The 26,401-nt window shown below is 45.7% G+C and overlaps 1 protein-coding gene across 1 annotated transcript in view; it reads right to left on the reverse strand.

Annotated features, from left to right (window-relative positions):
- Positions 1 to 121: 121 nt before the first annotated feature.
- The window catches only part of LOC308116387 (polypeptide N-acetylgalactosaminyltransferase 18-like), an 83,503-nt gene continuing 57,223 nt past the window's right edge, over positions 122 to 26,401 (reverse strand). Inside the window, exons 7-11 of the mRNA XM_080474556.1 lie at positions 22,362 to 22,547; positions 20,607 to 20,744; positions 13,940 to 14,035; positions 6,082 to 6,249; positions 122 to 293 (exon numbers count right to left, since the gene is read on the reverse strand). Coding sequence (XP_080330682.1) covers positions 147 to 293; positions 6,082 to 6,249; positions 13,940 to 14,035; positions 20,607 to 20,744; positions 22,362 to 22,547 — 735 coding nt within the window. The 3' untranslated portion in view covers positions 122 to 146. The remainder of the gene's footprint in view (positions 294 to 6,081; positions 6,250 to 13,939; positions 14,036 to 20,606; positions 20,745 to 22,361; positions 22,548 to 26,401) is intronic.

Genomic DNA, 26,401 nt, shown 5'->3' on the forward strand with positions numbered 1-26,401 from the left:
TTTAGTGATGGAGTGATGACCCCCCCCCCCCCCCCCCCCCCCCCCCCCCCCAATCAGAGTCTCAGGTGGTTTCTGTAAAGAGGTGATTAGGTTCCTGACGGTCTGACTGAAGCACTTCCTGTCCCTGCCGTCGTTGGACACCTGGCTCACTGAGGAAGGACGGTCAGGACGTTGGTGATGGTCCATTTCTGCGCGCTGCAGTCCTGAATCACCAGCTGGAGGCTGAACTCCGCCTGCCGGCTCTCCACCAGCTCCAGACACCGCTGGGACTCCAGGTTCTGGATGGATCCGCCCTGGAGACACAAACACACACACAGTCTCATGACCTGGTTCACTTCCTGTTCTGGAGCTTCTTTTACAAAGAGGCGAGTTTCACAGATCAGCCTCTCTCGAAACCGACGAATGAAATTCAAATAACTGAATCTGCAGGACGACAGAAAGCAACCGATCAAACAAACTACATATTTTCTTTCGTATTTCTGAGTTTCATCGACACGTGTTTCGACTGATCCGAAACTAAACTGAACTGGAGTGAACGGGTGGAATTCTTTCATATTAAATGCACTTGTTAATAAATCTGCACTATTGTTTGGGAAAGCACTGATCTGACATCATTTGCATTTCCTGCAAACTCACATATAAATAATTCTTCCTAAAATCGAGTCCAACCGTAATATTTTATTAATGAGGCTCCATTCCCAAAGAACGCCAAATGTGTGTTAGCGGATCAAAAAAAAGTCCTCACAATGTAGGAAATACATATACACACACACACACACACACACACACACACACACACACATGCATGTTTTTAAGCATTGAGAGGACACTGGACTTTTGGGAACATAGAGCTTCGTGGATAACAGCAGCTCTATAACGGCGTCCTGTGGTTCCCTTACAAACACAATAAAAGCCCGTCTGTGTCCTGTGTGTTCAAGTACGAGAGCCCGGTTCCCCCGGAGGCAGGAACAGGATCGATTCTCTGGGCTCGTCGTCGATGTGCACGGCTGCTCCTGCAGAGCGGTTTAACCTCGCGCCGGCCGACATGCCGCATGTCGGCAAGGCGTCGATACGTGGGAGGAATGAAAGTGTTCACACTTCGCTGTCAAACTCCCACAAAGTGTTCGCAGAGCGAGAGCGACGGAGGAGGAAGTCTGTCTCTTGAGGGCCGCGATAACAAGAACCCAACTCCAGAACGTTCCCAGTGTTCTCAGTTCAGAAAACAGAGAACGTCATGGAGATCGTCCACGTTCACTGGAATTAGAGATTATTTGTTTCAACAGAAGCTGCAGTGGAGAGAATAACCTCTTAGACCGTGTTGACGTGATGGTTACAAGGGAAAACGATTCGTTTGTTTCAGATTGGTGTTTTCTAATGGAGTCCGACAGCAGCAGACACACCGCCCCCTAGTGGACAAAGTCACTATCACAGTGCAGGGAGGAAAGAGACGAGGACAAAGAGCCTGTTAGCACACTGCTAACTCCGCTCTGTTGGCAGCCTGTTAGCACACTGCTAACTCTGCTCTGTTAGCAGCCTGTTAGGACACTGCTAACTCCGCTCTGTTGGCAGCCTATTAGCACACTGCTAACTACGCTCTGTTGGCAGCCTGTTAGCACACTGCTAACTCCGCTCTGTTGGCAGCCTATTAGCACACTGCTAACTCCGCTCTGTTGGCAGCCTGTTAGCACACTGCTAACTCCGCTCTGTTGGCAGCCTGTTAGCACACTGCTAACTCCGCTCTGTTGGCAGCCTGTTAGCACACTGCTAACTCCGCTCTGTTAGCAGCCTGTTAGCACACTGCTAACTCTGCTCTGTTGGCAGCCTGTTAGCACACTGCTAACTCCGCTCTGTTGGCAGCCTGTTAGCAGCCTGTTAGCACACTGCTAACTCCGCTCTGTTGGCAGCCTGTTAGCAGCCTGTTAGCACACTGCTAACGCCGCTCCGGAGCTCTCAGCTAATATCTCGCTTCCAGTATCCAGAAACACAGCGGAGTGAGCGCAATGACTCGGGTCGCGGTTTATCTTTGTGAACCCGCTCAGTGTTTCTCACACTGATGTTGCTAGCTGACAGGCTAGTGAGCTAGCAATGCTAACCCGGATCCACAGACAAATGCGGCATTGGCGTGTGTCTGCACTCTACCGAGTGCAGCTCTAGTTCCATCATGCGTCAGTTAGAGATCTACAGGTTGTTTGAATTCATGATTTCCCTGCAGTTTTTTTTCCCTTTTGTTAACGTCCTCCACCTCCACCTCCACCTCCACCTCCACCTCCAGCTCCACCTCCACCTCCACCTCCACCTCCACCTCCACCTCCAGCTCCACCTCTACCTCCACCTCCACCTCCACCCCTGGATCAGCTAATGGCCTCTAATTCATTTTTATCCTGATGGTTTTGCTCTGAGGGACGACAAAAGACTCTGAGGCTCCCATTAATGAGTCGGCTAATTGCTCGTAGTTAGAGCGTCGTCTCTAAACATTAATGTTGGCGAGCGGACGCCGACATTAACCTGAGCTATGGAGGTCGTTCGCCGAGTGGTGGAACTAATTCAGCTGGAAGGAGAAAGGTTCTTTTTATTTATTCTGCTGCACAGCCCCAGAGTTTCCTCACAGTTTGATGAAATCAGTTCTTGGTCCTGGTTCTTGTGCATTTTGCACGTTTTTGCCAAGTGGAGGTTGTAAAAGAGAATTTACTCAACGGAGGATAAATGGATTCTTTTACAGTGAGTATTCGGGACTCAACAGAACCGCTTTTAGATCCAAAAGAAAAACAGAGAAAGAAAAAAAACGAAGCAAGGTGCAGCTGAAACCTGAATCTCTACATAACCTCCTGCACATAGCTAGAGTTTGGTGAACAAACGCTTCCTGTTCTGGAATCTTTCTGCTCCTTCATCAATCTTTCACTCACACAGTCTTTAAAGTACCAGTCAGTACCTTTTCACAGTGAATTAAAGTTTTTTCCACACAGAATAATGTTTCTCTTCTGTCTGAAACGGAAGCAGACGTTCATTCCTTCATTCAGAGGACGAAGTCCTGCTCAGTCTCTCCGCTGTGAGATCTGCATGAGGAAACACATTGACTGCTAATCCCGTCAATATTTGTGTATCGGTACGACGGCCGGCGGTGGGAGGAGCCGCCGCTCACGGCCCACAGAGGTTTGATCACAGACCCTGAAATTCCTGCGACTCCAGGAAGCTTTTTATCTCCTTTGCAGGCGAGATTCACCAGATTTCACAATCACGTCCGAAGCCGCGGAAAAATGTCGTCAGACGAAGCAAAGAAATTCCTTCAAAAAAAACAAAAAAACATCTCTGCTGCAACAACTCCAGCTTCACACGACAAAATAAAAGCATCATGGAACGTTCTTAGTGGACAGACCACCAAGATGGATTGTTGTTATGGTGACTGTCAAAATAAAACTACCAAGATGGATTGTTATTCTGGTCACTGTCAAAATAAAACTACCAAGATGTATTGTTATTATGGTGACTGTCAAAATAAAACTACCAAGTTGGATTGTTGTTATGGTGACTGTCAAAATAAAACTACCAAGTTGGAATGTTGTTATGGTGACTGTCAAAATAAAACTACCAAGTTGGATTGTTGTTATGGTGACTGTCAAAATAAAACTACCAAGTTGGAATGTTGTTATGGTGACTGTCAAAATAAAACTACCAAGTTGGAATGTTATTATGGTGACTGTCAAAATAAAACTACCAAGATGGATTGTTATTATGGTGACTGTCAAAATAAAACTACCAAGATCTATATCTATATGAATATTCTGTAAAGTAATTAATCAAAAACAGAAACAGTTTTACTTTCGGTGCCATCTGTCTCAAACTGTTTGTTCAACCTGCTGCACTGATATGGAACACGAGCTGCACCCTCTGGATGAAGAGGAGCCGGAGGAGGATTGATGGAGGCTCGGAGGACGGACCTTGAACAGGCATTAACAGTCGTATTGATCCAGGCCTCGGCTGTTTGCTGAGTCAGCAGCTCATCTGGGAGCCGCCATGAATCATCGATTGTAATGAATCGCAATGTGCAGCGAACGCATGAATCATGAGGCGCCGAACCCTCGACCAACACCAGGTAACAGAGCAGCCGCTGCTCTGTGATCCTTACTGACATTTAACATCCAGATTATAGAACATCCTCCTCTTCTAACATCAGATTATAGTGTCTTCCTCTTCTAACATCAGATTATAGTGTCTTCCTCTTCTAACATCAGATTATAGAGTCTTCCTCTTCTAACATCAGATTATAGAGCGTCTTCCTCCTCTAACATCCATATTATAGAGCATCGTCCTCCTCTAACATCATATTATAGAGTGTCTTCCTCTTCTAACATCAGATTATAGAGTCTACCTCTTCAAACATCAGATTATAGAGCGTCTTCCTCTTCTAACATCAGATTATAGAGTCTTCCTCTTCTAACATCAGATTATAGAGCGTCTTCCTCCTCTAACATCCAGATGATAGAGCATCGCCCTCCTCTAACATCATATTATAGAGTGTCTTCCTCTTCTAACATCAGATTATAGAGCGTCTTCCTCCTCTAACATCCAGATTATAGAGCATCGTCCTTCCCTAACTCAGCTGAAGGTAAAGAGTCACAATAAAGGATAAAACTGAAGAATAGTCAGATTAACTCTGATCAGGGATTAAATTGAACGAGTTCCTCGGTAGATAGGAGAAAAATAATTTACAGAATAAACTGGAGACGTATTTTCACTTTTAAACTTCACTTTTAATCCCCCTAATGACCTCAGAAAAGTGATCAAAATGTTAAAGCTGATGTTTTTATCTTTTATCATCTGTTCTCCTCCGTCTCACGTTCTAACGAACAAAGATGGAGTTCTAATTCCGGGCTGGCGGCGTTCAGTCCTCTGACTTCTGCCACCAGCCGGGGAGGGACGTGTGGACGTGGCCGATGCTGATCAGAGGCGTCTGGGCCGCCGGGAGGAGGAGGGACACTAAAAGAAGGACAGGGCGTCGTCACGGCGAGGAGGAAGGACCGCCTCCTTCAGACTCATTACCCTGATCGCTCTGCCGACCGTCACGTTCTGAGGCCAGATTAAAGAGAGAGCGGCCAGATTAAAGAGAGAGCGGCCGCAGGACGTGGGGAGGTGGAGGAGAGACAGACCAGCAGAGCTGCTTCTCCTCGTTACAGTCGGACTGAAAAGACGAGTCTCATTCTGTTATTCAAAGAAGAGAAAAGCAAAACGATGAAGCTCCGACTGAGAGAAGAGGAGAGAAGATCAAAGGAACTGGAGATGGAAGGATGAGAACACTGAACACAGTCTGAACACGGTCTGAACACGGTCTGAACACGGTCTGAACACAGTCTGAACACGGTCTGAACACGGTCTGAACACGGTCTGAACACGGTCTGAACACGGTCTGAACACAGTCTGAACACATTCTGAACACGGTCTGAACACGGTCTGAACACGGTCTGAACACGGTCTGAACACGGTCTGAACACGGTCTGAACACGGTCTGAACACGGTCTGAACACGGTCTGAACACGGTCTGAACACATTCTGAACACAGTCTGAACACATTCTGAACACAGTCTGAACACAGTCTGAACACGGTCTGAACACAGTCTGAACAAGTCTGAACACTGAACACAGTCTGAACACGGTCTGAACACAGTCCGAGCACTGAACACAGTCTGAGCACGGTCTGAACACTGAACACAGTCTGAACATAGTCTGAACACAGTCTGAACACAGTCTGAACACAGTCTGAACACAGTCTGAACACAGTCTGAACACAGTTTGAGCACTGAACACAGTCTGAACACAGTCTGAACACGGTCTGTCTGGTCGGCTGCAGCTCCTGGAGACAAGTCATTAAAACGTGTTGGTCTGAGTTCAGCTCTGATCTCTCTGATCTCTCTCTCTCTCTCTCTCTCTCTCTCTCTCTCTCTCTGTCTGTTTTCAGCTGCTCCACATTCCCTCCATCCTGAACGCCGACTGACAGGCGACACCAGAACCCCCCCCCCCCCCCCTCCTCCCCGTACTGAATATGAACCTGGACACCCGAGCTGCCTGAGCGCCGGACCGGAGTCTGACCTGTGTGAAGGTCCAGGTGAGCTTCATGTGCTTGGCCGAGGCGTAGCTGCACTCCAGCAGCCGCGGGCGACTGTTGACGTCCACCAGACACTTGTTGTCGTCGTCGTCGATGGTGGGACTGAGCACGCCCAGGTGGAGCTGCTGCTGGCTGGTGTAGTACACGTTCTGCTGGAGAACACAAGGAGCACGTCAGCACCAGAACCGCCACGACGAGACGCTCACAGAATAACAGAACAACACAGAATTAAAACTGTTCTTCACAGAAGTTTAATCTCCTCCAAGAGTGTATATACTGTATATATATATATATATATATATATATATATATATATATGTATATATAGAGAGAGAATTCTTGTAGCACCAAGAGATGGTTTAAATGTGAAATGCGTTATAAATAAAATGTACATATATAAGAATAAATAGGGAAAAAATATATATATATTTTTTTGTCTTGTCTGAAAATATTAAAAAAAAATTTCATTCATATGTTCTGAGAGGAAAACATTATCTTGTCAGTATAACTGAACATCTTTCCCAATAAATGGAAATATACAGTTTTAGACTTAATATCTATTTCATGAAAACCCTCAATATCTAAAGTGATGATGAAGTTGTAAAGCCCCGCCCCTTTCAACATCAGCCAATCACAGTGATGCACAGCTGCAAACATTTCGGGTGACTGACAGCCGCTTCATTGACGGGATCAGAAGAACTTTATTTACCCCCGAGGGGCAAATTAGAAAACTTCAGACTCTCGTGTTTAAAACAAGCATCAAGTCTGAATTCAGAAAGAGGATTATTTCTTTTGACGTCGAGTAAAGTCCTCCAGTATTTGTGCCGATACTTTATTGTGTCATTTCTTACTGTGAAACGGTGTTTTTTTATAAAGTATACTTTAGTTGCGTCCTCCTTCTTCATTGTGATATATTATTAAAAATGACAACAAGGAAGACGGGATGTTAAAAACACCAAAACTCAGGCGAGTGTTACGTGACGTCATGCATCAGCGGTTTGGAGATTCAATGTGTCATAATCATAAAGACCATTGCTATACTTTATTATAATCATAAAGAGGCCGAGAGCAGATCCCTGGGGCAGCCCAGGATCTGCAGGATCTTTTATTTCTTTACACGTAAAGCAGGGGGGAGGGGGGAGGGGGTTCCTTGGTGAACAATCAGCTGCAGGGAGGATTCCAACTGGGCGAACCTGTGAATTTTAAAGTGTTTTTAACGACAACAAGTCAGTCTCTGAAAAGACATCTTCACTTTTAACGCAGTGAGGATTAATAGACCACCTGTACTCATCTAATTAGGAATAAAAGGAGGCAGGAAGGTCGAAAAAGAAGAAGAAATATTCAGAATGAGGAGATAAAAAAAGACAGGAAGTGGAAGTGGATCGGGGTCCGACGGGAGCAGAGCAGCTTTTACATACCTGGAAAAAATAGGAATCTAAACAACAATGACGAGGAGATGCTAATGAATGCAAATGTTGTTGGCCCAGTTTAGAAACCTGCAAAATGAGAAGTGAGGCGAATCAAACGCACCGTAAGTACGCTCGAAACATCAAACAGGAAGTGGAGCGCACGACTCCCCGCACCCGACAGAGCAGGTACGGCGAACGGAGAGAATCAAACGAGCCGTCGAAATACAGATCAGGAGGCGACACACGAGGTCTGTGTGTGTGTGTGTGTGTGTGTGTGTGTGTGTGTGTGTGTGTGTGTGTGTGTGTGTGTGTGTGTGTGTGTGTGTGTGAGAGAGCTCTGAGTGGGTAATTGCTGAGAATGATGGCCGCCTTGCAGGAACAGGACATTTCTCGATAGGACTCATTATCACACTGTGAACCAGCTGCAGAGCTTTAAACACGCTGGCTAAAAGATCGAGTGTGTGCGTGTGTGTGTGTGTGCGTGTGTGTGTGTGTGTGTGTGTGTGTGTGTGTGTGTGTGTGTGTGTGTGTGTGTGTGTGTGTGTGTGTGTGTGTGTGTGTGTGTGAGCGCGCGCTACACTTGCATCCGTCAATAGATGGACGGTGGGCGGCAGCAGAGGCTTAATGCCGCCTCCTTTCCCGTCACGGCGACTTAAAAGTGCTAATAGGAGGATTAGCGGCATGCGGCGAGCGGCGGATAGCGATCAGTCCTGACAGACGTACGAATCACCAAGTGTGAGCAGACAAAAGCCTGGAAACCAGGAGCCTTCCTGGTGTTTACCTCCAGCGGGTCGAATGGATGTCGGTCATTTCTTTGATTGTTAAAATACTGAAACAAGCACCGTCAGTGTGGAAACCTCAAGATTAGTAACGTCTCTTATTTCTACACTCTGAAACTCTGGAATAATAATAATAGTGGTCTCAGATTAGAAAAAAAAAAAACTGATGTTTTAAAAGATTCTAAGATGTGAGATTGATTTTCAGCTTCGTTTCGTGATTCAGCGTGACACTTTCCAAGATGGCCGACAGTTTTCTTAAGTAAAGCCCCGTTTCCACAGTGCCCCTTGGTGCCGGTGCCGGTCAGGTGGGGGTTGACTATCCGTAACCAGAACCGTATCAGTGCCGCGTTTCCAATACGCGGGGAACGGTTTGAAATGTAGGCGGGGTTATGAACAGGATGCGACGCCATAACGGGAGGACATTTTCAAAAAAGGTTTCCTGATTGCTGCAGAAGAACTGATTGGAAATGGCTGCTTGCTGGGAGAACAGCGGTCGTCACGGACCAATGAGCAGACGGCAGTGTTGAAGCTCCTCCCCCTCATATCCGGCACATTGTGCCTGGTACCCCAAGTGGAGGGGTAGCGAGAAATGGTTACCAATGGTGCCGGTTGGTAACGGTTCTGAGTCAGTGGAAACGCACAACAACCGGTTCCGACCTGACCCGTACCGGCACCAAGGGGCACCGTGGAAACGGGGCTTTACTGAATATTTGGTCAAAGGATTTTTTTTCTCATTGAGCCAATGAACACGATTAAAGTGAGTCATGGATCATAGGAGCTGCATTCAGAATCTGCTGTGTCTGTGTGAGCTGGACTGGCTCCGCCCACACATGCCCACCTTGGGAAGAGGAGGAAGTACTTCCTCTGGTGGTGCCATGTGCCAGAGCAGAGCTGCCTAATTGTGGGAGGAGTCAAAGGGAGGGCCTACCTTGATTGGGATTGGCTAAACCCCCGATGACACTATATAGGGTTTGATTTCTGATTGGCTGCTTGGAGCAACACACTTGACCCTTTAAAGAAAGAGGACTTCAGTGGAACTACAACAATATCACAGTTATTTAAGCTCAACTTCCTCCAAACTTCAGATTACCGACAAAAATCCCCAGAAACGCTCATCAAATCTGTCCGAGGATAGAAGCTTCAATAAGTCCAGTAAATAGGTTTCTGTGACACACACACACACACACACACACACACACACACACACACACACACACACACACACACACACACACACACACACACACACACACACACACACACACACACACACACACACACACACACACACACACACAGCCGTTTGGGTCCGAGAGCGAAGAACGAAAGTCATCTGAAGTCTCTTTACAGACTGAGGAGTCGCAGTCGGAGGCTGGAACCTCGTCTGGTCCCCGACGGAAACGCTGCGATTCAAAGTTAAATCCTTCATTCAACTTGTTCAGTTTCTCCGCTGCTTTTTATCGACGGCTTTTCTTACTGGATGACCAACATCAAGATATGACTTCCCACACACACACACGCACGCACGCACGCACGCACGCACGCACGCACGCACGCACGCACACACACACACACACTATAATCTGGGTGTCAGATTGGGTGTTTGTCCGTCACACTGAGACTATTGCTGAAGTTTGAAACAGAGTGAGAAGTTGCTTGCAGCTTCACGGTTCCTGCTTTCCAGAGCGTCACAGAGCGTCCTGCTGCCATCGACCTGTTGTTCAGCTTCTGCTCACTGACCCGGAGGAAAGCCGACATTTCCACAATCCGCCTCGCGACACCAGATTAACTTCGCTTCAAAACACAAGTGATGAGTGTAAACAGGAATCACGGGAAGTCATTAGTGTGACTGCATCTCTCCTTCGACGCTGATGAGCAACGGTCAGCATCTCCGTCTCCACGGCAACCAGCAGGTTCGACCCAAAATCAGAACTGAAGAGGCTAAGATACACACACACACACACACACACACACACACACACACACACACACACACACACACACACACACACACACACACACACACACACACACACACACACACACCCACACACACACACACACACACACACACACACACACACACACACACACACACACACACACCCACACCCACACACACCCACACCCACACACACACACACACAGTGTGAGAGCCACTTCATCAGGTATTCAGGCCGTATCTTCCCGTCCGTCTGGATGCAACACGCGGCAGAGAGACGAGGACCGGAGGTAATCTGGAGGATCGGAGACACTGAAAGCATCTCAATGTGGAATAAGAGCGACTGCAGGGAGTCGCATTACAAACGAAGCTCCACATGAATAAAGGATGAACGTCGCGGGGCGTGTTGGAGGGCCGGACGAGTCTTTGAAGTTGCTGTGAGACGCTCCCCGCTGCGCTTCGGCTCCTCGGGGCTCCGGTCTCTCAAAGCGCCGCCTCTCTTCTGGCTCCAGCCGGCCAGCCAGAGATCAATCCTCCAGTTAGTGAGAGAAACATGAGGAGGCCTGACTCTTTATCCCACTGATGGTAACACTGGATGGAAATATCCATTAATCGGACAGATTATTTAAATGTATTTTAATCCCTCCCAGACTAGCAAATTCATTTCCTATGCCGGTGTAATGTAAGCATGAACACCTTTGAATTGACTGTGAAGTGATTAGTTCCTCCGCTGATTCAGTTGTGTGGAATGATGTTGAGCTGGAAAAGCCCCTAAAGCCCCTAAATACCCCGGTTATCTGCAGACAAGCGCCGGTGCACGGGGTGAATTGAGGCTCGTTTCTCCTTTGGATAGGAGATGAAATTCCAGCAGGAAGGAGCGTTTGGTTTCGCTCTGCAGTCACACCTTCATTACAAAGTTTATGTCCAACATGGAGGCAAAATGGGAGAAATGAAGGAAAAGCATCCTGCCCCAGAGGAGGGGCAATAAATGGACCCACACTGTTTCTGAATAAATCCCCAAAACTGTGAACAATGTCCCATACAAAGCGTATGAGAGAGGCGCCTCATGGAGGTGATCGAAGGAGATCAGTGCCTGTTGTCATGGAGACGCTCCCTGCTCAGAGTTTCGCAGTGATGCAGCTACCTGATAGCCAAGTTAGCATCGATATGAGCTAACGGCTATCATGCTAGAAATGCTAACTCGAGTTGTCAAACAAATTATTCGCTCTACCGAGTGTAGCTCTCGCTGAACATGTTGAAATTCTGCGCTCTACCGAGTGTAGCTCTCGTTGAACATGTTGAAGGTCTGCGCTCTAATGAGTGTAGCTCTAGTTGAACATGTTGAAAGAAATATTGTCTACCGAGCATAGCTCTAGTTGAACATTTTGAAGGGATGTTCTCTACCGAGTGTAGCTCTAGTTGAACATGTTGAATGTTTGCGCTCTACTGAGTGTAGCTCTAGTTGAACATGTTGAAGAGTTATTGTCTACCGAGCATAGCTCTAGTTGAACATGTTGAAGGTCTGTTCTCTACCGAGCGTAGCTCTAGTTGAACATGTTGAAGGTCTGATCTCTACCGAGCGTAGCTCTAGTTGAACATGTTGAATGTTTGCGCTCTACTGAGTGTAGCTCTAGTTGAACATGTTGAATGTTTTGCGCTCTACTGAGTGTAGCTCTAGTTGAACATGTTGAAGGTCTGATCTCTACCGAGTGTAGCTCTAGTTGAACATGTTGAATGTTTGTGCTCTACTGAGTGTAGCTCTAGTTGAACATGTTGAATGTTTGCGCTCTACTGAGTGTAGCTCTAGTTGAACATGTTGAATGTTTGCGCTCTACTGAGTGTAGCTCTAGTTGAACATGTTGAAGGTCTGAGAAGAAACGAGGCTCAAAGGCTCTCAGGAAGTAATGAAGCAGTCGATCAACGAAATCCTCCTGAATTTAAGCGAAACTGCCGACGCGCCTCCATTTCGGTTGTTTAGGAAAATAAACGGAGACACTGGAGGCGATAAAAAAACAAGACGAGTGAGTTTCGTTATCAGCGCTGGCTGATTGTCTCCAGGAGGAGTGGGGGGGCGGGGGGGGGGGGGGGGGGGGGTTGAAATGCCAACACAGCTGTTTCAGCAGCCGACACCGTTTCACTGAACTTGACCCAGAAATCTGTTAAATGCTGGAGACGTCAAGGCGCCGGTCAAAGCCATTAACTTCCCCCGAACGCTGGCGGCTCGGCCCGGTTCCTGCTGCTGCTTGATGACTCCGCCTCTCGGATGCCGACAGCTGAAGGAGAATTCCTCGTTGTGTCGAGCTGCTGCAGCCTCACAAACACTCACTGCCTTTCAGCTGTTCAATAGTTTTCCTCCAGCCTCCATTAGCGGGGCAATAAGCGCAGCCTTTACTGCCCCTCAGAGCCAAACTGCCTCCAATCTGCAGCCAGATGATAGAGTCGTCGGTCGGCCTCAGTGACTCTGGAAACAACTTTCTACATCATTCAGCTGCCGAGGCTGAAAAGTTTCACCACGACGAAGCTCATTATTGTTGCTGCTGATATATGAAGTTTTCTAACGTCTAATTCCAGAACTGCTTTCTAAATATTGTTCTTGTTATGGGAATACAGACCTCATCCAATGGATGGATGGATGGATGGATGGATGGATGGATGGATGGATGGATGGATGGATGGATGGATGGAGGATGGATGGATGGATGGATGGATGATAGATGGATGGATGGAGGATGGATGGATGGATGGATGGATGGATGGATGGATGGATGGATGGATGGAGGATGGATGATAGATGGATGATAGATGGATGGATGATGGATGGATGAAGGGCGGATGATAGATGGATGGAGGATGGATGATAGATGGATGATAGATGGATGGAGGACGGATGATAGATGGATGATAGATGGATGATAGATGGATGATAGATGGATGATAGATGGATGATAGATGGATGGAGGACAGATGATAGATGGATGGAGGATGGATGATAGATGGATGGATGATAGATGGATGGATGATAGATGGATGCTGGATGGAGGATGGATGGAGGATGGATGGAGGATGGATGGAGGATGGATGGAGGATGGATGGATGATGGATGGAGGATGGATGGATGGAGGATGGATGGAGGATGGATAGATGATAGATGATAGATGGATGGATGATGGATGGATGATGGATGGAGGATGGATAGATGATATATGGATGGATGATGGATGGAGGATGGAGGATGGATGATGGATGGAGGATGGATGGATGATGGATGGAGGATGGAGGATGGATGGATGATGGATGGAGGATGGATGGAGGCCACTGTGTTTATTCTGAGAGTTGCTGGCTTTGCTGTGACGTTTTAGAAAATCAGTTGGTTTAAATAAATGATCATATTTCAGGAGCCGAGGAGCAAATAAAGGCTGAGATTTCATTCCAGCAGTTCAGGTTTATTTATAAAGTGAAGTATTAATTGAAGTATTCAACCAAAACAAGACGGGAGTGAGAATCTCTGAGTGGCGCTTCACTTTGTGCTGCTGCCTCAAAACAGCAACTACAACTTCCTACAAACACATTAGTGCAACTTTAATCATGAAGGTTATGATATTAAAACACTTTTTCATACGGAGAGTATCAGTGCTCACACTGTGAGTCCAAGAGAGGAGGAGGAGGAGGAAGAGGAGGAGGAGGAGGAGTAGGAGGAAGAGGAGCCACTGACCTGAGGCGTCATGCCGTGACAGACGTACATGATGGGAACGTTGTCGGTGTCGGGTCCTTGATCCAGACACAGGTCGTCCCTCAGGCTGTTCTTCAGCTGCAACACAGGAGAGAAACAGTCTGACACCAAACTACACACACACTTCACAACGTAACCTCACCACTCCGCGTCACCGCCAAACTACACACACACTTCACAACGTAACCTCACCACTCCGCGTCACCGTCAAACTACACACACACACTTCACAACGTAACCTCACCACTCCGCGTCACCGTCAAACTACACACACACTTCACAACGTAACCTCACCACTCCGCGTCACCGTCAAACTACACACACACTTCACAACGTAACCTCACCACTCCGTGTCACTGTCAAACTACACACACACTTCACAACGTAACCTCACCACTCCGTGTCACTGTCAAACTACACACACACACTTCACAACGTAACCTCACCACTCCGTGTCACCGTCAAACTACACACACACTTCACAACATAACCTCACCACTCTGCGTCACCGTCAAACTACACACACACTTCACAAAGTAACCTCACCACTCCGTGTCACTATCAAACTACACACACACACTTCACAACGTAACCTCACCACTCCGCGTCACCGTCAAACTACACACACACCTCACAACGTAACCTAACCACTCCGCGTCACCGTCAAACTACACACACACCTCACAACGTAACCTCACCCCTCCGCGTCACCGTCAAACTACACACACACTTCACAACGTAACCTCACCACTCTGTGTCACGTCAAACTACACACACACTTCACAACGTAACCTAACCACTCCGCGTCACCGTCAAACTACACACACACACACTTCACAACGTAACCTCACCACTCCGCGTCACCGTCAAACTACACACACACTTCACAACGTAACCTCACCACTCCGCGTCACCGTCAAACTACACACACACTTCACAACGTAACCTCACCACTCCGCGTCACCGTCAAACTACACACACACTTCACAACGTAACCTCACCACTCCGCGTCACCGTCAAACTACACACACACTTCACAACGTAACCTCACCACTCCGCGTCACCGTCAAACTACACACACTTCACAACGTAACAACAAACATCAAAATGAAAAACTCCTCTGGTGGAGTCGGAGTAGGAACCTGCTGAAGCACCTCGACACGCCAGGATGAACAAACCTCCGTTCTGTCCGGAGCGAGGCTCAGGTCTTTGCTTTGGCAGCATTCCAGAGAGAGCTGCACTGTGTGTGTGTGTGTGTGTGTGTGTGTGTGTGTGTGTGTGTGTGTTTTCTGTTAATAAGAACTGAAAGAGACCAACAGCTGCAGCTCGGGTTTTAAAGTCATCCTCCGACTGGAAGGTTGCAGGTTGGATTCCCGGCCTCACCAGCAGCAGAGGGATAACTGCTTCCTGTCAGCTCTACAGCACTGCGGCACCAGCTCTCCTCCTGGCTGCCTGCTCTCCTCCTGGCTGCCTGCTCTCCTCTACACGAGGCACACAAGGAGCTTTACCAGGTAAAATAAAACCAGAGATCCTTCATGGCAGAGAAACTTTCCTGCGTTTTAATATTTGATGTATTTGTAGGATGGACAGGCGGCAGAGTTGTACTGCACAGTAATGAGCAGCGATTCCATCGACGTGTTCAGGTTGAAAGGTCGAGGTGTCACCAGTGCTCTCTGAACAAGTGTGCTTTGAATGGAATGATCACAGAAAACATGGACGCTTTGGTGAATCAAAGCTGTGAGCTTCTGAGGGGGGAGGGGGGAGGGGTGGGGGGATGGAAGGGGGGGGTGGGAGGGGAGGGGAGGGGTGGGGTGGGGTGGGGTGGAGGGATTGGAGGGGGTTCTCATCACCTCAACATAAAGACTGCCAGACATTTTTATTACTGAGTTTCTGTTCTGCAGGAGAAAGACACAGTTTATACAATTATAGAGCATCTTCCTCCTCTAACATCAGATTATAGAGCATCTCCCTCATCTAACATCAGATTATAGAGCACCTTCCTCCTCTAACATCAGATTATAGAGCACCTCTCTCCCCTAACATCAGATTATAGAGCATCTTCCTCCCCTAACATCAGATTATAGAGCATATTCCTCCCCTAACATCAGATTATAGAGGATCTTCCTCCTCTAACATCAGATTATAGAGCATCTGCCTCCTCTAACATCAGATTATAGAGGATCTCCCTCCTCTAACATCAGATTATAGAGCATCTTCCTCCTCTAACATCAGATTATAGAGCATCTTCCCTCCAATGCACCAATTTAAAGTGTGAAAAGAACAAAACTGGACCGTCTCTGTTGGGCTTTGTTTCTTTATTCTGAAATACCATCAGCTGTTTTTCCACAGCAGGAGTGTGTGTGTGTGTGTGTGTGTGTGTGTGTGTGTGTGTGTGTGTGTGTGTGTGTGTGTGTGTGTGTGTGTGTGTGTGCGTGCGTGCGTGTGTGTGTGTGTGTGTGTGTGTGTGTGAGAAACGACTTCATGAATTATTTAACAAAAGGGAAAACAAGAGGATCTAACATGGATTCTTACAGTGTCAGTCTGCAGGTTTTGATTTGGTTTATGGATATAGTATATAGATAATAGTATATAGATAATAGTATATAGATATAGTATATAGATATAGTATATAGATATAGTATATGGATATAGTATATAGATAATAGTATATAGATATAGTATATAGATAATAGTATATAGATAATAGTATATAGATATAGTATATGGATATAGTATATAGATATAGTATATGCATATAGTATATAGATATAGTATATAGATATACTATATAGATATAGTATATGGATATAGTATATGGATATAGTATATAGATATAGTATATAGATATAGTATATGGATATAGTATATGGATATAGTATATAGATATAGTATATGGATATAGTATATGGATATAGTATATAGATATAGTATATAGATAATAGTATATAGATATAGTATATGGATATAGTATATGGATATAGTATATAGATATAGTATATGGATATAGTATATAGATATAGTATATAGATATAGTATATAGATATAGTATATGGATATAGTATATGGATATAGTATATAGATATAGTATATAGTATATAGATGTAGTATATAGATATAGTATATGGATATAGTATATAGATATAGTATATGGATATAGTATATAGTGTATAGATATAGAATATAGATATAGTATATGGATATAGTATATAGATATAGTATATAGATATAATATATAGTGTATAGATATAGTATATAGATATAGTATATGGATATAGTGTATGGATATAGTATATAGATATAGTATATGGATATAGTGTATGAATATAGTGTATGGATATAGTATATAGATATAATGTATGGATATAGTATATGGATATAGTATATAGATATAGTATATAGTGTATAGATATAGTATATAGATATAGTAAATGGATATAGTGTATGGATATAATATATAGATATAGTATATGGATATAGTGTATGGATATAGTATATAGATATAGTATATGGATATAGTGTATGGATATAGTATATAGATATAGTATATAGATATAGTATATACATATAGTATATAGATATAGTATATAGATATAGTATATATAGTATATAGATATAGTATATACATATAGTATATAGATATAGTATAAAGATATAGTATATAGATATAGTATATACATATAGTATATAGATATAGTATATAGATATAGTATATAGATATAGTATAAAGATATAGTATATAGATATAGTATATACATATAGTATATAGATATAGTATAAAGATATAGTATATAGATATAGTATATAGATATAGTATATGGATATAGTATATACATATAGTATATAGATATAGTATATAGATATAGTATATAGATATAGTATATAGTATATAGTATATAGATATAGTATATAGATATAGTATATAGATATAGTATATAGTATATAGATATAGTATATAGATATAGTAAGGTTTATGACCATTTACATTTTGTTTGTTGCTTCAGTTTTTTAGTTGTTTTCTGGATTTGCTTTGACATTAATTTCATACGAGAAAATAAAAAAATATTACTGCAGCTGTTTAAGTGCAAAACCTTTCTAACAATAAATATAATATATATATATATATATATATAGTCACCTGTCAGAGTAGCTGAGACTCTTTTCTCGTCACCAACTTGTTGCTGCCAGTTTCCTCTTTTGGACTTCAGTCAGATTTGATATAGAAATACTCAAAATCAGTTTGTCATGAAATCCTAAGAGTTCTATCTTGTTAGAACGCAGTACGAACCGCTGCACTTTGTATTTCCTTCCATCTTCACAGACTTTTACATCAGAACCACTCGCTGTCTTTCCTTGTGACTTTGTGTTTAAACGGGACTGAAGCGTCTGTTGGATCTGAGGTGTTTCTCCGGATTCACTTCCTCCCACCGTGAACCGTGTTGGTCCAGGAGCTCAGGGTCCAGGTGGTCTGGTGTTTAGAAGAAGCTGGGCTCCTGTGGAGCGACGCCACGGCGGAGTTCCTCCTCTTCAGAAGCTTCCAGAAGGTTCCCGTCCCTCCAGTCCCGCACGTTAACATTGTAAACACGGTTTCCTCTCGCTCCCTCCGGTGTTTACCGGATCCCGTCCGTCCGCCTCCACAGACGCCGCCGCCGCCACCGCCGCCGCAGCGCCCCCTGGGAGATCCCTCCTCTCGTCGGATGTGTAAACTCGGCGGGTACGTCTCTTGGATGTCGCCGTGGAAACGCTTTCATGTGACGGCGGCGGCGCTCGTGCTGCGCTGATTGGAGTGTTTATGGAACAAGAAGCAGGAGGCTGAGAGCAGCAGGTCCACGTCTTCCTCAAGAAGAACCCAAACCTTCTGGGTCACGCATCAGAATGTAACGGAGTAAACACCGTTACCGTATTCTCTGGACTACGAGTCGCTCCGAAAATGACCTGAAGTGGTTTCTTGAATCCATTTCTTTTTTTCAGACAAACGTTTGACATGTTTCTGCCGTATTCTTCAGAACCGTTGGGACCCGTTTATCTTTATTTATTTATTTATTTATTTTTCCTTTGTCCTGTTCGGCAGCTGAGGTGATCAGTGTTGTTGATTGAGAGCCGTCAGTCTGGAAGAGTTTTTTTTAATTTCAACAAGAAGAGACTTGGATTATCCTCGTCTTACGTTTAGTGGAACAGGGGGGGGACGAGAGGTGGGGGGACGAGGACAGACACGTCCCTTGTTGTTGTAACTTGTTGATGTTGACATAACGACAGAAAACTTTCATTTCGGTACCAAAACCTTCCAATAAGAAACCAAATGAGCAGAACTTTAGATATTTTAAGGAGGAACGACCCGCTTTAGTTTTCATTGCAAAAATATTTTTGTTCAGTCAAAATACTCTGAAATTTTTTATTTCTCCGGCTTTTTCATGAATTAAATGACGGATACGATTTTGAACGATGCGAAAGAGAAGGTGGAGGTGAAATGTAAATGTTAGCCGTCATTTTTCTTCCTGGATCAGCAGGAGCAGTCGGAGCGACGGGATAATGCCGCTCCGCTTTCAACAGATTACCGTCATTTTTCAATTATGTAAAACGCTCCCATAGTCGTTAGCCGCGGAGAGGAATAGCCGTGCAGGAATTAAGTGCCAATATCCTTTCAACACCCGCTGCTGCAGTGTGAAGAGCTCAGACGTGTGTGTGCAATTAGACTCAACCTTAATGGGAAAGTTACACTTTGAAAGTTCACTTCCCTTTTTTTAAAGATTAAATTTCAGTGCCGGTGACGTCGGCCGCGCGGCACGGTGCGGCGCGGCGCGGCGCGGCGCGGCAGTGGTTAGCACTGCTGGCTCACAGGTTCTAATACAGTTTGCAGTTTTGTACTGCAGTTTCCTCCACTCTGGGGGTTGAAGTAATCAGTTCCTTTTTTTCATTTTCAGTAACAAGTAAATTTAAAGCTGAAAGCATGAAAGATTGTAGGTGGCGCTGTGGAGTAATTTCGCCCCACCCATTTCTAAAACCAAGAAATATGTAAACTTTCAGCCGGTTTGACTTTTGTACCAAATTTCATCCTCCGACATCAAACCATTGATTTTTTCAGATTTTTTTTTTCAAGTTATAGGTGGCGCTGTGGAGCCATTTTGACCAGCCCATGTCTCAGTGGTGACGGATACTAAATAATAATAATTATAATAATAATAATGATAATAATAATGATAATGATAATAATAATAATAATAATAATAATTATAATAATAATGATAATGATAATAATGATAATAATAATGATAATGAAAATAATAATAATAATAATAATAATAATAATAATAATAATAATAATAATTATTATTATTATTATTATAATTATAATAATAATGATAATGATAATGATAATAATGATAATAATAATAATAATAATAATAATAATAATAATAATAATAATAATAATAATTCAGTGCTCGGGCCCTAATAAGATGACTGGACGCATTGATCAGCTTCACTGAGCTCCTGAGAGCTTCTCTCACTAGTGTTTGTAGAAGCAGTCTGGTTTGATCCGCCAGTGGGTATAGAAGTGAGTGGGAACCCGAATGCCAGGATTTGTTGAGCTGAACAAACCCTTTTGGCAGTATAGTTGGGTTCGGCGCCGCTGCGGCGGATCCACAGAACTCACCACGCCGTAGGCCACCGTGTCGCTGTAGGAGCGCAGCTCGGGGTAGATGTTGGAGAGGAACCAGCTGAACGAGCGACACCGGAGTCTGGACCGCAGAGCTTTCCTGGCCGAGACGTCCCCGATGTCCACGCCAGAATTCTGTCCGGAGAAGCAAACGTTACACGTTACCGTAGTAACGCCCACCGGCAACACGAGTCATACTATCATCCTCCGCAGTGAATCAGGAATGAAAATATTCAGTGACGTGTCGTTCAGACAGAATCGGCTTGAACACGCCCCCTCACACGCCCCCTCACACGCCCCCTCACACGCCCCCTCACACGCCCCCTCACACGCCCCCCTCACACGCCCCCCTCACACGCCTCCTCACACGCCCCTCACACGCCCCCTCACACGCCTCCCCACACGCCCCTCACACGCCCCCTCACACGCCCCCTCACACGTTCACGCGTGTTGGAACATGCCGAGGTTTGGGGTTCGTCACAGTGGTGGGCTGAATTTCATCCTTCTAGGTCAAACCACTGATTTCTCAAGAAGTGGTCAATGTCTGTAGGTGGCGCCGTGGAGCCATTTGGCCCCGCCCATGTCTGAAACCAATGAAATTGCCAAAGGTTGAGTTTTTAAACGTGCAGGCTCCCAGAAGGCCCAGAACAAGACGATCCAGCACATTGAAACATATGGCAACCATGTTCACAGTAAAAAAAAAAAAGATGTTTCCTTTTGCCATTAGGTGGCGCTACCACTATGAAAACAAGCCTCTGAGGGAGGAGTTTCTCTCGGTCCAGCGCCATGGGTCGGTAGGTTGAGCAATCGGTGGAATCTCTGTGAGGCTCTAGAATAAGTGTAACGTCAGCAGTATTTATGTTGTGAGGTTTGTTTTGGTTCATTTCTACTACTTCTGAAAAAGTAGTGAGAGAAGAAGTAAATGTTGAGACGCCGCAGCTCGCCATCTGCTCTGGCTGATGTACTTCCTGGTGGAAGAGGAGCCGAGGTGAGCTGAAGCTTCAGAGCGTCTGGCTGCACCTCACTGGAGGACGGTGTGATTCCCTCGTGGTCGCAGCTCGCTGGGCGGCCGCCATGCAGCGCCGCGCCCAGCCCTCCTCTCTGTGATTGGGAACTCCTCATGAGCTCGGGCAGCTGGGAAATGGGAAATGGGAAAGTTCCCACTTTGGAGCAGCTCAACCGCTGATTTGAAAACTAAACAGCAAACATGGTCACAATGACGCCACCGGGCCGTCTGCCATCGGAGGTGGGAGTAACTAAGGGAGGTGGGAGTAACTCAGGGAGGTGGGAGTAACTCAGACAGGTGAGAGTAACTCAGAGAGGTCAGAGTTACTCAGACAGGTGAGAGTAACTCAGAGAGGTGAGAGTAACTCAAAGAGGTGAGGGTAACTCAGAGAGGTGAGAGTAACTCAGAGAGGTCAGAGTAACTCAGACAGGTGAGAGTAACTCAGAGAGGTCAGAGTAACTCAGACAGGTGAGAGTAACTCAGAGAGGTGAGGGTAACTCAGACAGGTGAGAGTAACTCAGAGAGGTCAGAGTAACTCAGACAGGTGAGAGTAACTCAGAGAGGTGAGGGTAACTCAGACAGGTGAGAGTAACTCAGAGAGGTGAGGGTAACTCAGACAGGTGAGAGTAACTCAGAGAGTAACTCAGAGAGGTGAGAGTAACTCAGACAGGTGAGAGTAACTCAGACAGGTGGGAGTAACTCAGAGAGGTGAGGGTAACTCAGACAGGTGAATGTAACAGTCTCACCTGCAGAGGAAGGTTCCAGGCCATGTACACGTGGCTCCGGTACTGGTCCATCCACACCTCGGCCACCCGCAGAGCGTTTCTGCGCACGTGGGCCGTCAGGTTGTCGGTGTACGGTTTGTGAGCGCGCTCAATGTGGGCGATCCGAGAGCAAGGCAGCACCTCCACACTGCCTCCACACTGCCACACCTGCACACACAGAAACACACACGCTGGTTGGAACCGTCAGTGATGAGACGTCTTGGTGGCTCCATCTTTATGTCAGGAAGCAGTCGGATTATAGTCATAGTAACCATTAGTGGTGGTGACATTATTAACCATTAGTAACCAGTACTAACCAGTAGTAACCATGAGAAGAGCAGCTGCTGTTCTCACTCAGTTGCTACTTGGTTGTTGCCAAAACTAGAAAATCCTCCTTCAGTCGGCGTCAACACTTTGATATTCAGGTGAAAACGAAGCTCTTGGATGCGTCGAGCGCTTTATTGTGTTTGAAATGTTCGCCTCTGAAACGGAGCGAACCACCCGTGTAATTCTCCTCGTCTTGGAGTCGCCTCTTGAATATTTAATGAGCGACTCTCGTCTCACTTTCAGGAGGAGAGGCCGCCGCTCGGCATCATGCAGCCTGATGACTGAGCAGAAAAAAGAACCTTGTTTTCTGGTTTCCTCGCCGTGTTTGTGAGTCTTAATCTGCCGGCCGGCCTCTGCTGGCCTGCAGCCCGGCGGCGCAGCCAAACTCTCAGAACATACACCCAGAAACACCTCCACACTCCAGGAAGGATTTACTGCCGCTCTCTGAGTGGGAGGGAGAGCGAGAGCGAGAGAGAGAGAGAGAGTTGTAGTCTTCTTTCTTCTTCCTCTCAGAGGTGATCGGTAATCTGAGACTGGAGGTGGAGAAATGTCGAGACGAGCAGAGTAAAAGAATCTTTGCTTCATTATTAACGAGGTCCTGTGATGTTTCACAGGAAACATCACAGAACTTGTTTCTGCGTCCACTCGTCTGGAAACGATGCGTGACCGACAAACCGCCACACGTGAACACACGAATCCTCCCGCGGTGTTTCTGCGGCGCCTCCACGTGGAACCAATCTGGCTCCACGCCAGGTTTTATTTTGATGAGCGAGGCGACAACAAATGAAGTCCTGAATCCTAAACGGCTGCGAGGACGACCGCCTGCTGTGATTCAGAGAAACCATCGAGAAAATGAGTGTTGAATATTACAGCACGGCGGCGGCGAAGCTCCGTGAAAGTCGTCTTTATCAGGACGGGAGCAGATAGCGGCTGAAACTGGAGGCGGGAGGAACGGCGGCTGATAAGAAACGCTGCTGTTTGGAGATAGAAAGAGAAGAATCTGAGGCTGAACTCACATGATGAATTAGTCAGAGCAACGTGAAGCACCGATTCTGTGTCTGCGTCACCACTGATCTGAACTGGAAATCTTCTGCAGCGCGGATTGAAATATTGACTTTTCCCCTCATTTTGATGTGTTGATAACAAACCATGTGGAAGTGAAGTCCGGTTCAGACTCTGGACGAGGCCCGGTGGAGCTGCAAGTGTTTGCTGGAGAAGTGAAATGTCAACCCTCTGCTGATGTTCCTCTAACCTTTTGTTTCCTCTCAGCCGCCTGCGGGCCGTGAATACAGAAGCTTCGGAGGAAACCTGTCGGCACCGAGCCGCAAACCACAACTGCTGAAATTGCTGTTAAGAAATCCAAAAATTGTGAATAAAACAGGCTAAAACGGCTCGTCCAGCGACTCGTCCAGCGACTCGTCCAGCGAATCGTCCAGCAAATCGTCCAGCGACTCGTCCAGCGAATCGTCCAGCAACTCGTCCTACGACTCGTCCAGCGAATCGTCCAGCGAATAATCCAGCGACTCGTCCAACGAATCGTCCAGCGACTCGTCCAGCGACTCGTCCAGCGAATCGTCCAGCGACTCGTCCAGCGAATCATCCAGCAAATCGTCCAGCGACTCGTCCAGCCAATCGTCCAGCGAATCGTCCAGCGACTCGTCCAGCGACTCGTCCAGCAGCGTCACAGCTTTTTCAAAAAGTTTCTTTACTGACTCTGAGCTCCGTTGGCGTATAAACAAACTCACAAATCACTACTAAAGTTTTGTGTTTTCACTTGAAATCATTGACATGTAAACGAGACCTGAGAAGACCCCGAATCTGAGAGTGTGAGTGAATGTGAGTCGTCAGTTTTCCTCCAGACTCCCCGAGAGCCGCCTGCCGCTAGATTACAGATAAAACCCCCGTTAGCATCGTAACGTCATTAAGCTCCCTGAAAGTGATATAAAAACCTTGTTACTGCTGAAGTCTGCCAGAAACCACCAGGGACGATACGAAAATGACAGTCAGCAAAAAATGTGTGAATGTGGAGTAATGTGTCTGTGTTTCAGAGGAGAAAATGATTCACGGCTGAAATGTTCTGATATTGAGTTAAAATGTTATTTGGCAGCTGCGCCGTCATTAGTAATCAGCTCGGTGTGCTGGAGTCGAGCCGGTTGAATAATGTGAGTGACCGATAAAGCCCCCGTTCTGTCAGAGGAAAAGGTCATCCAGCTTCCTGCTGCCCGTTCAGGATGTTTCATTCTGGAGGGAGACGGACTCACAACACACGGCGCTGCACATACATATACTGTACGTATAAACAACTGTTATGATCCACAGAGCGACACCATCTGTTCACCCTGTACAGTGATCAGGTAACAAATCAATTAGGGCCCCGTTTGCATGACAACGTTTTGAAAACAGTTGCGGGTCTGGAAATATCAGGATGGGCCTGATTATTTTAAACTAATATGGGACGTGTGTGTAAAGTTTTATGATATAATAAAACCTGTCAGGCCAACATAAATTAGCCTATAGAAAGAAAATGATCTATACCTATGAGTCCTATTCTCCACAGTTGACCCCCTGATAAATTTCAATGTTACGAGCTGAAGGTGAAAAACAGGGAGAGACGGAGAGAGCTCGTCTTCATGTCGGCTACTTGATGAAGCTTCATTGTTCAGCTGCTGCTCAACCTCAGACGTGAGTTTCTCTGTTTGCCACAAACACACAACATGTTAGACAGAGAGCTGCTCTGCACCAGACACAAGTTCAGCACCACGGACAGCTCACTGACCAACCTCTTAGAACACGTTCAGCACCACGGACAGCTCACTGACCAGCCTGTTAAAACGAGTTCAGCACCACGGACAGCTCACTGACCACCCTGTTAAAACAAGTTCAGCACCACGGACAGCTCACTGACCAGCCTGTTAAAACAAGTTCAGCACCACGGACAGCTCACTGACCACCCTGTTAAAAGAAGTTCAGCACCACGGACAGCTCACTGACCAGCCTGTTAAAACAAGTTCAGCACCACGGACAGCTCACTGACCAACCTCTTAGAACACGTTCAGCACCACGGACAGCTCACTGACCATCCTCTTAAAACACGTTCAGCACCACGGACAGCTCACTGACCATCCTCTTAAAGAAACAGCTGTTGAAATGATAACGTCAGATAACTTGAATAAGTTTAAGCTTCTAAGTTTAACTTCCTCACACTACAACAATCACAACATGCCAGTGCGGGCCAGAACACATCAAATAAAACCACGGTCTTACCGGCAGTCTGCTGGGCTTCTAGTTGAACATCGATTATGTCATCATAAACCAAACTGTCAGTAAATTCTTTTTCAAGTGACAAAAGTTATTGAGGCGTCCAGCGAGGGTGGATGGTCTCCACGCTGTCGTTCTATGACAGTAGCTGGAGATGTCATCAGCTTGGGTTGAGTGGCTGGTTCCTCCATCAATAAATCCAAAAGTGTCAAGTTTAGAAGATAAAATATCTTTCTCTTTCACCCCAAAGTTCGTGGGATTCAAACCAGCAACTTTCGATCTCTCAACACTAAAATCAACTGAAGCCACTTTATTCAAGCTCCAACACCAATAATCAAACTTGAAATGAGCATCAGCTTTTGTTCTGGTCTTGCAGAACATTTCATCATCACATTGTTTTCTTTAACTAAAACATAAACTCACAAAGCTTTATCTTT

This window comes from Lipophrys pholis (genome assembly GCF_963383615.2).
Source record: "Lipophrys pholis genome assembly, chromosome: 11".
Taxonomy (NCBI): Eukaryota; Metazoa; Chordata; class Actinopteri; order Blenniiformes; family Blenniidae; genus Lipophrys; species Lipophrys pholis.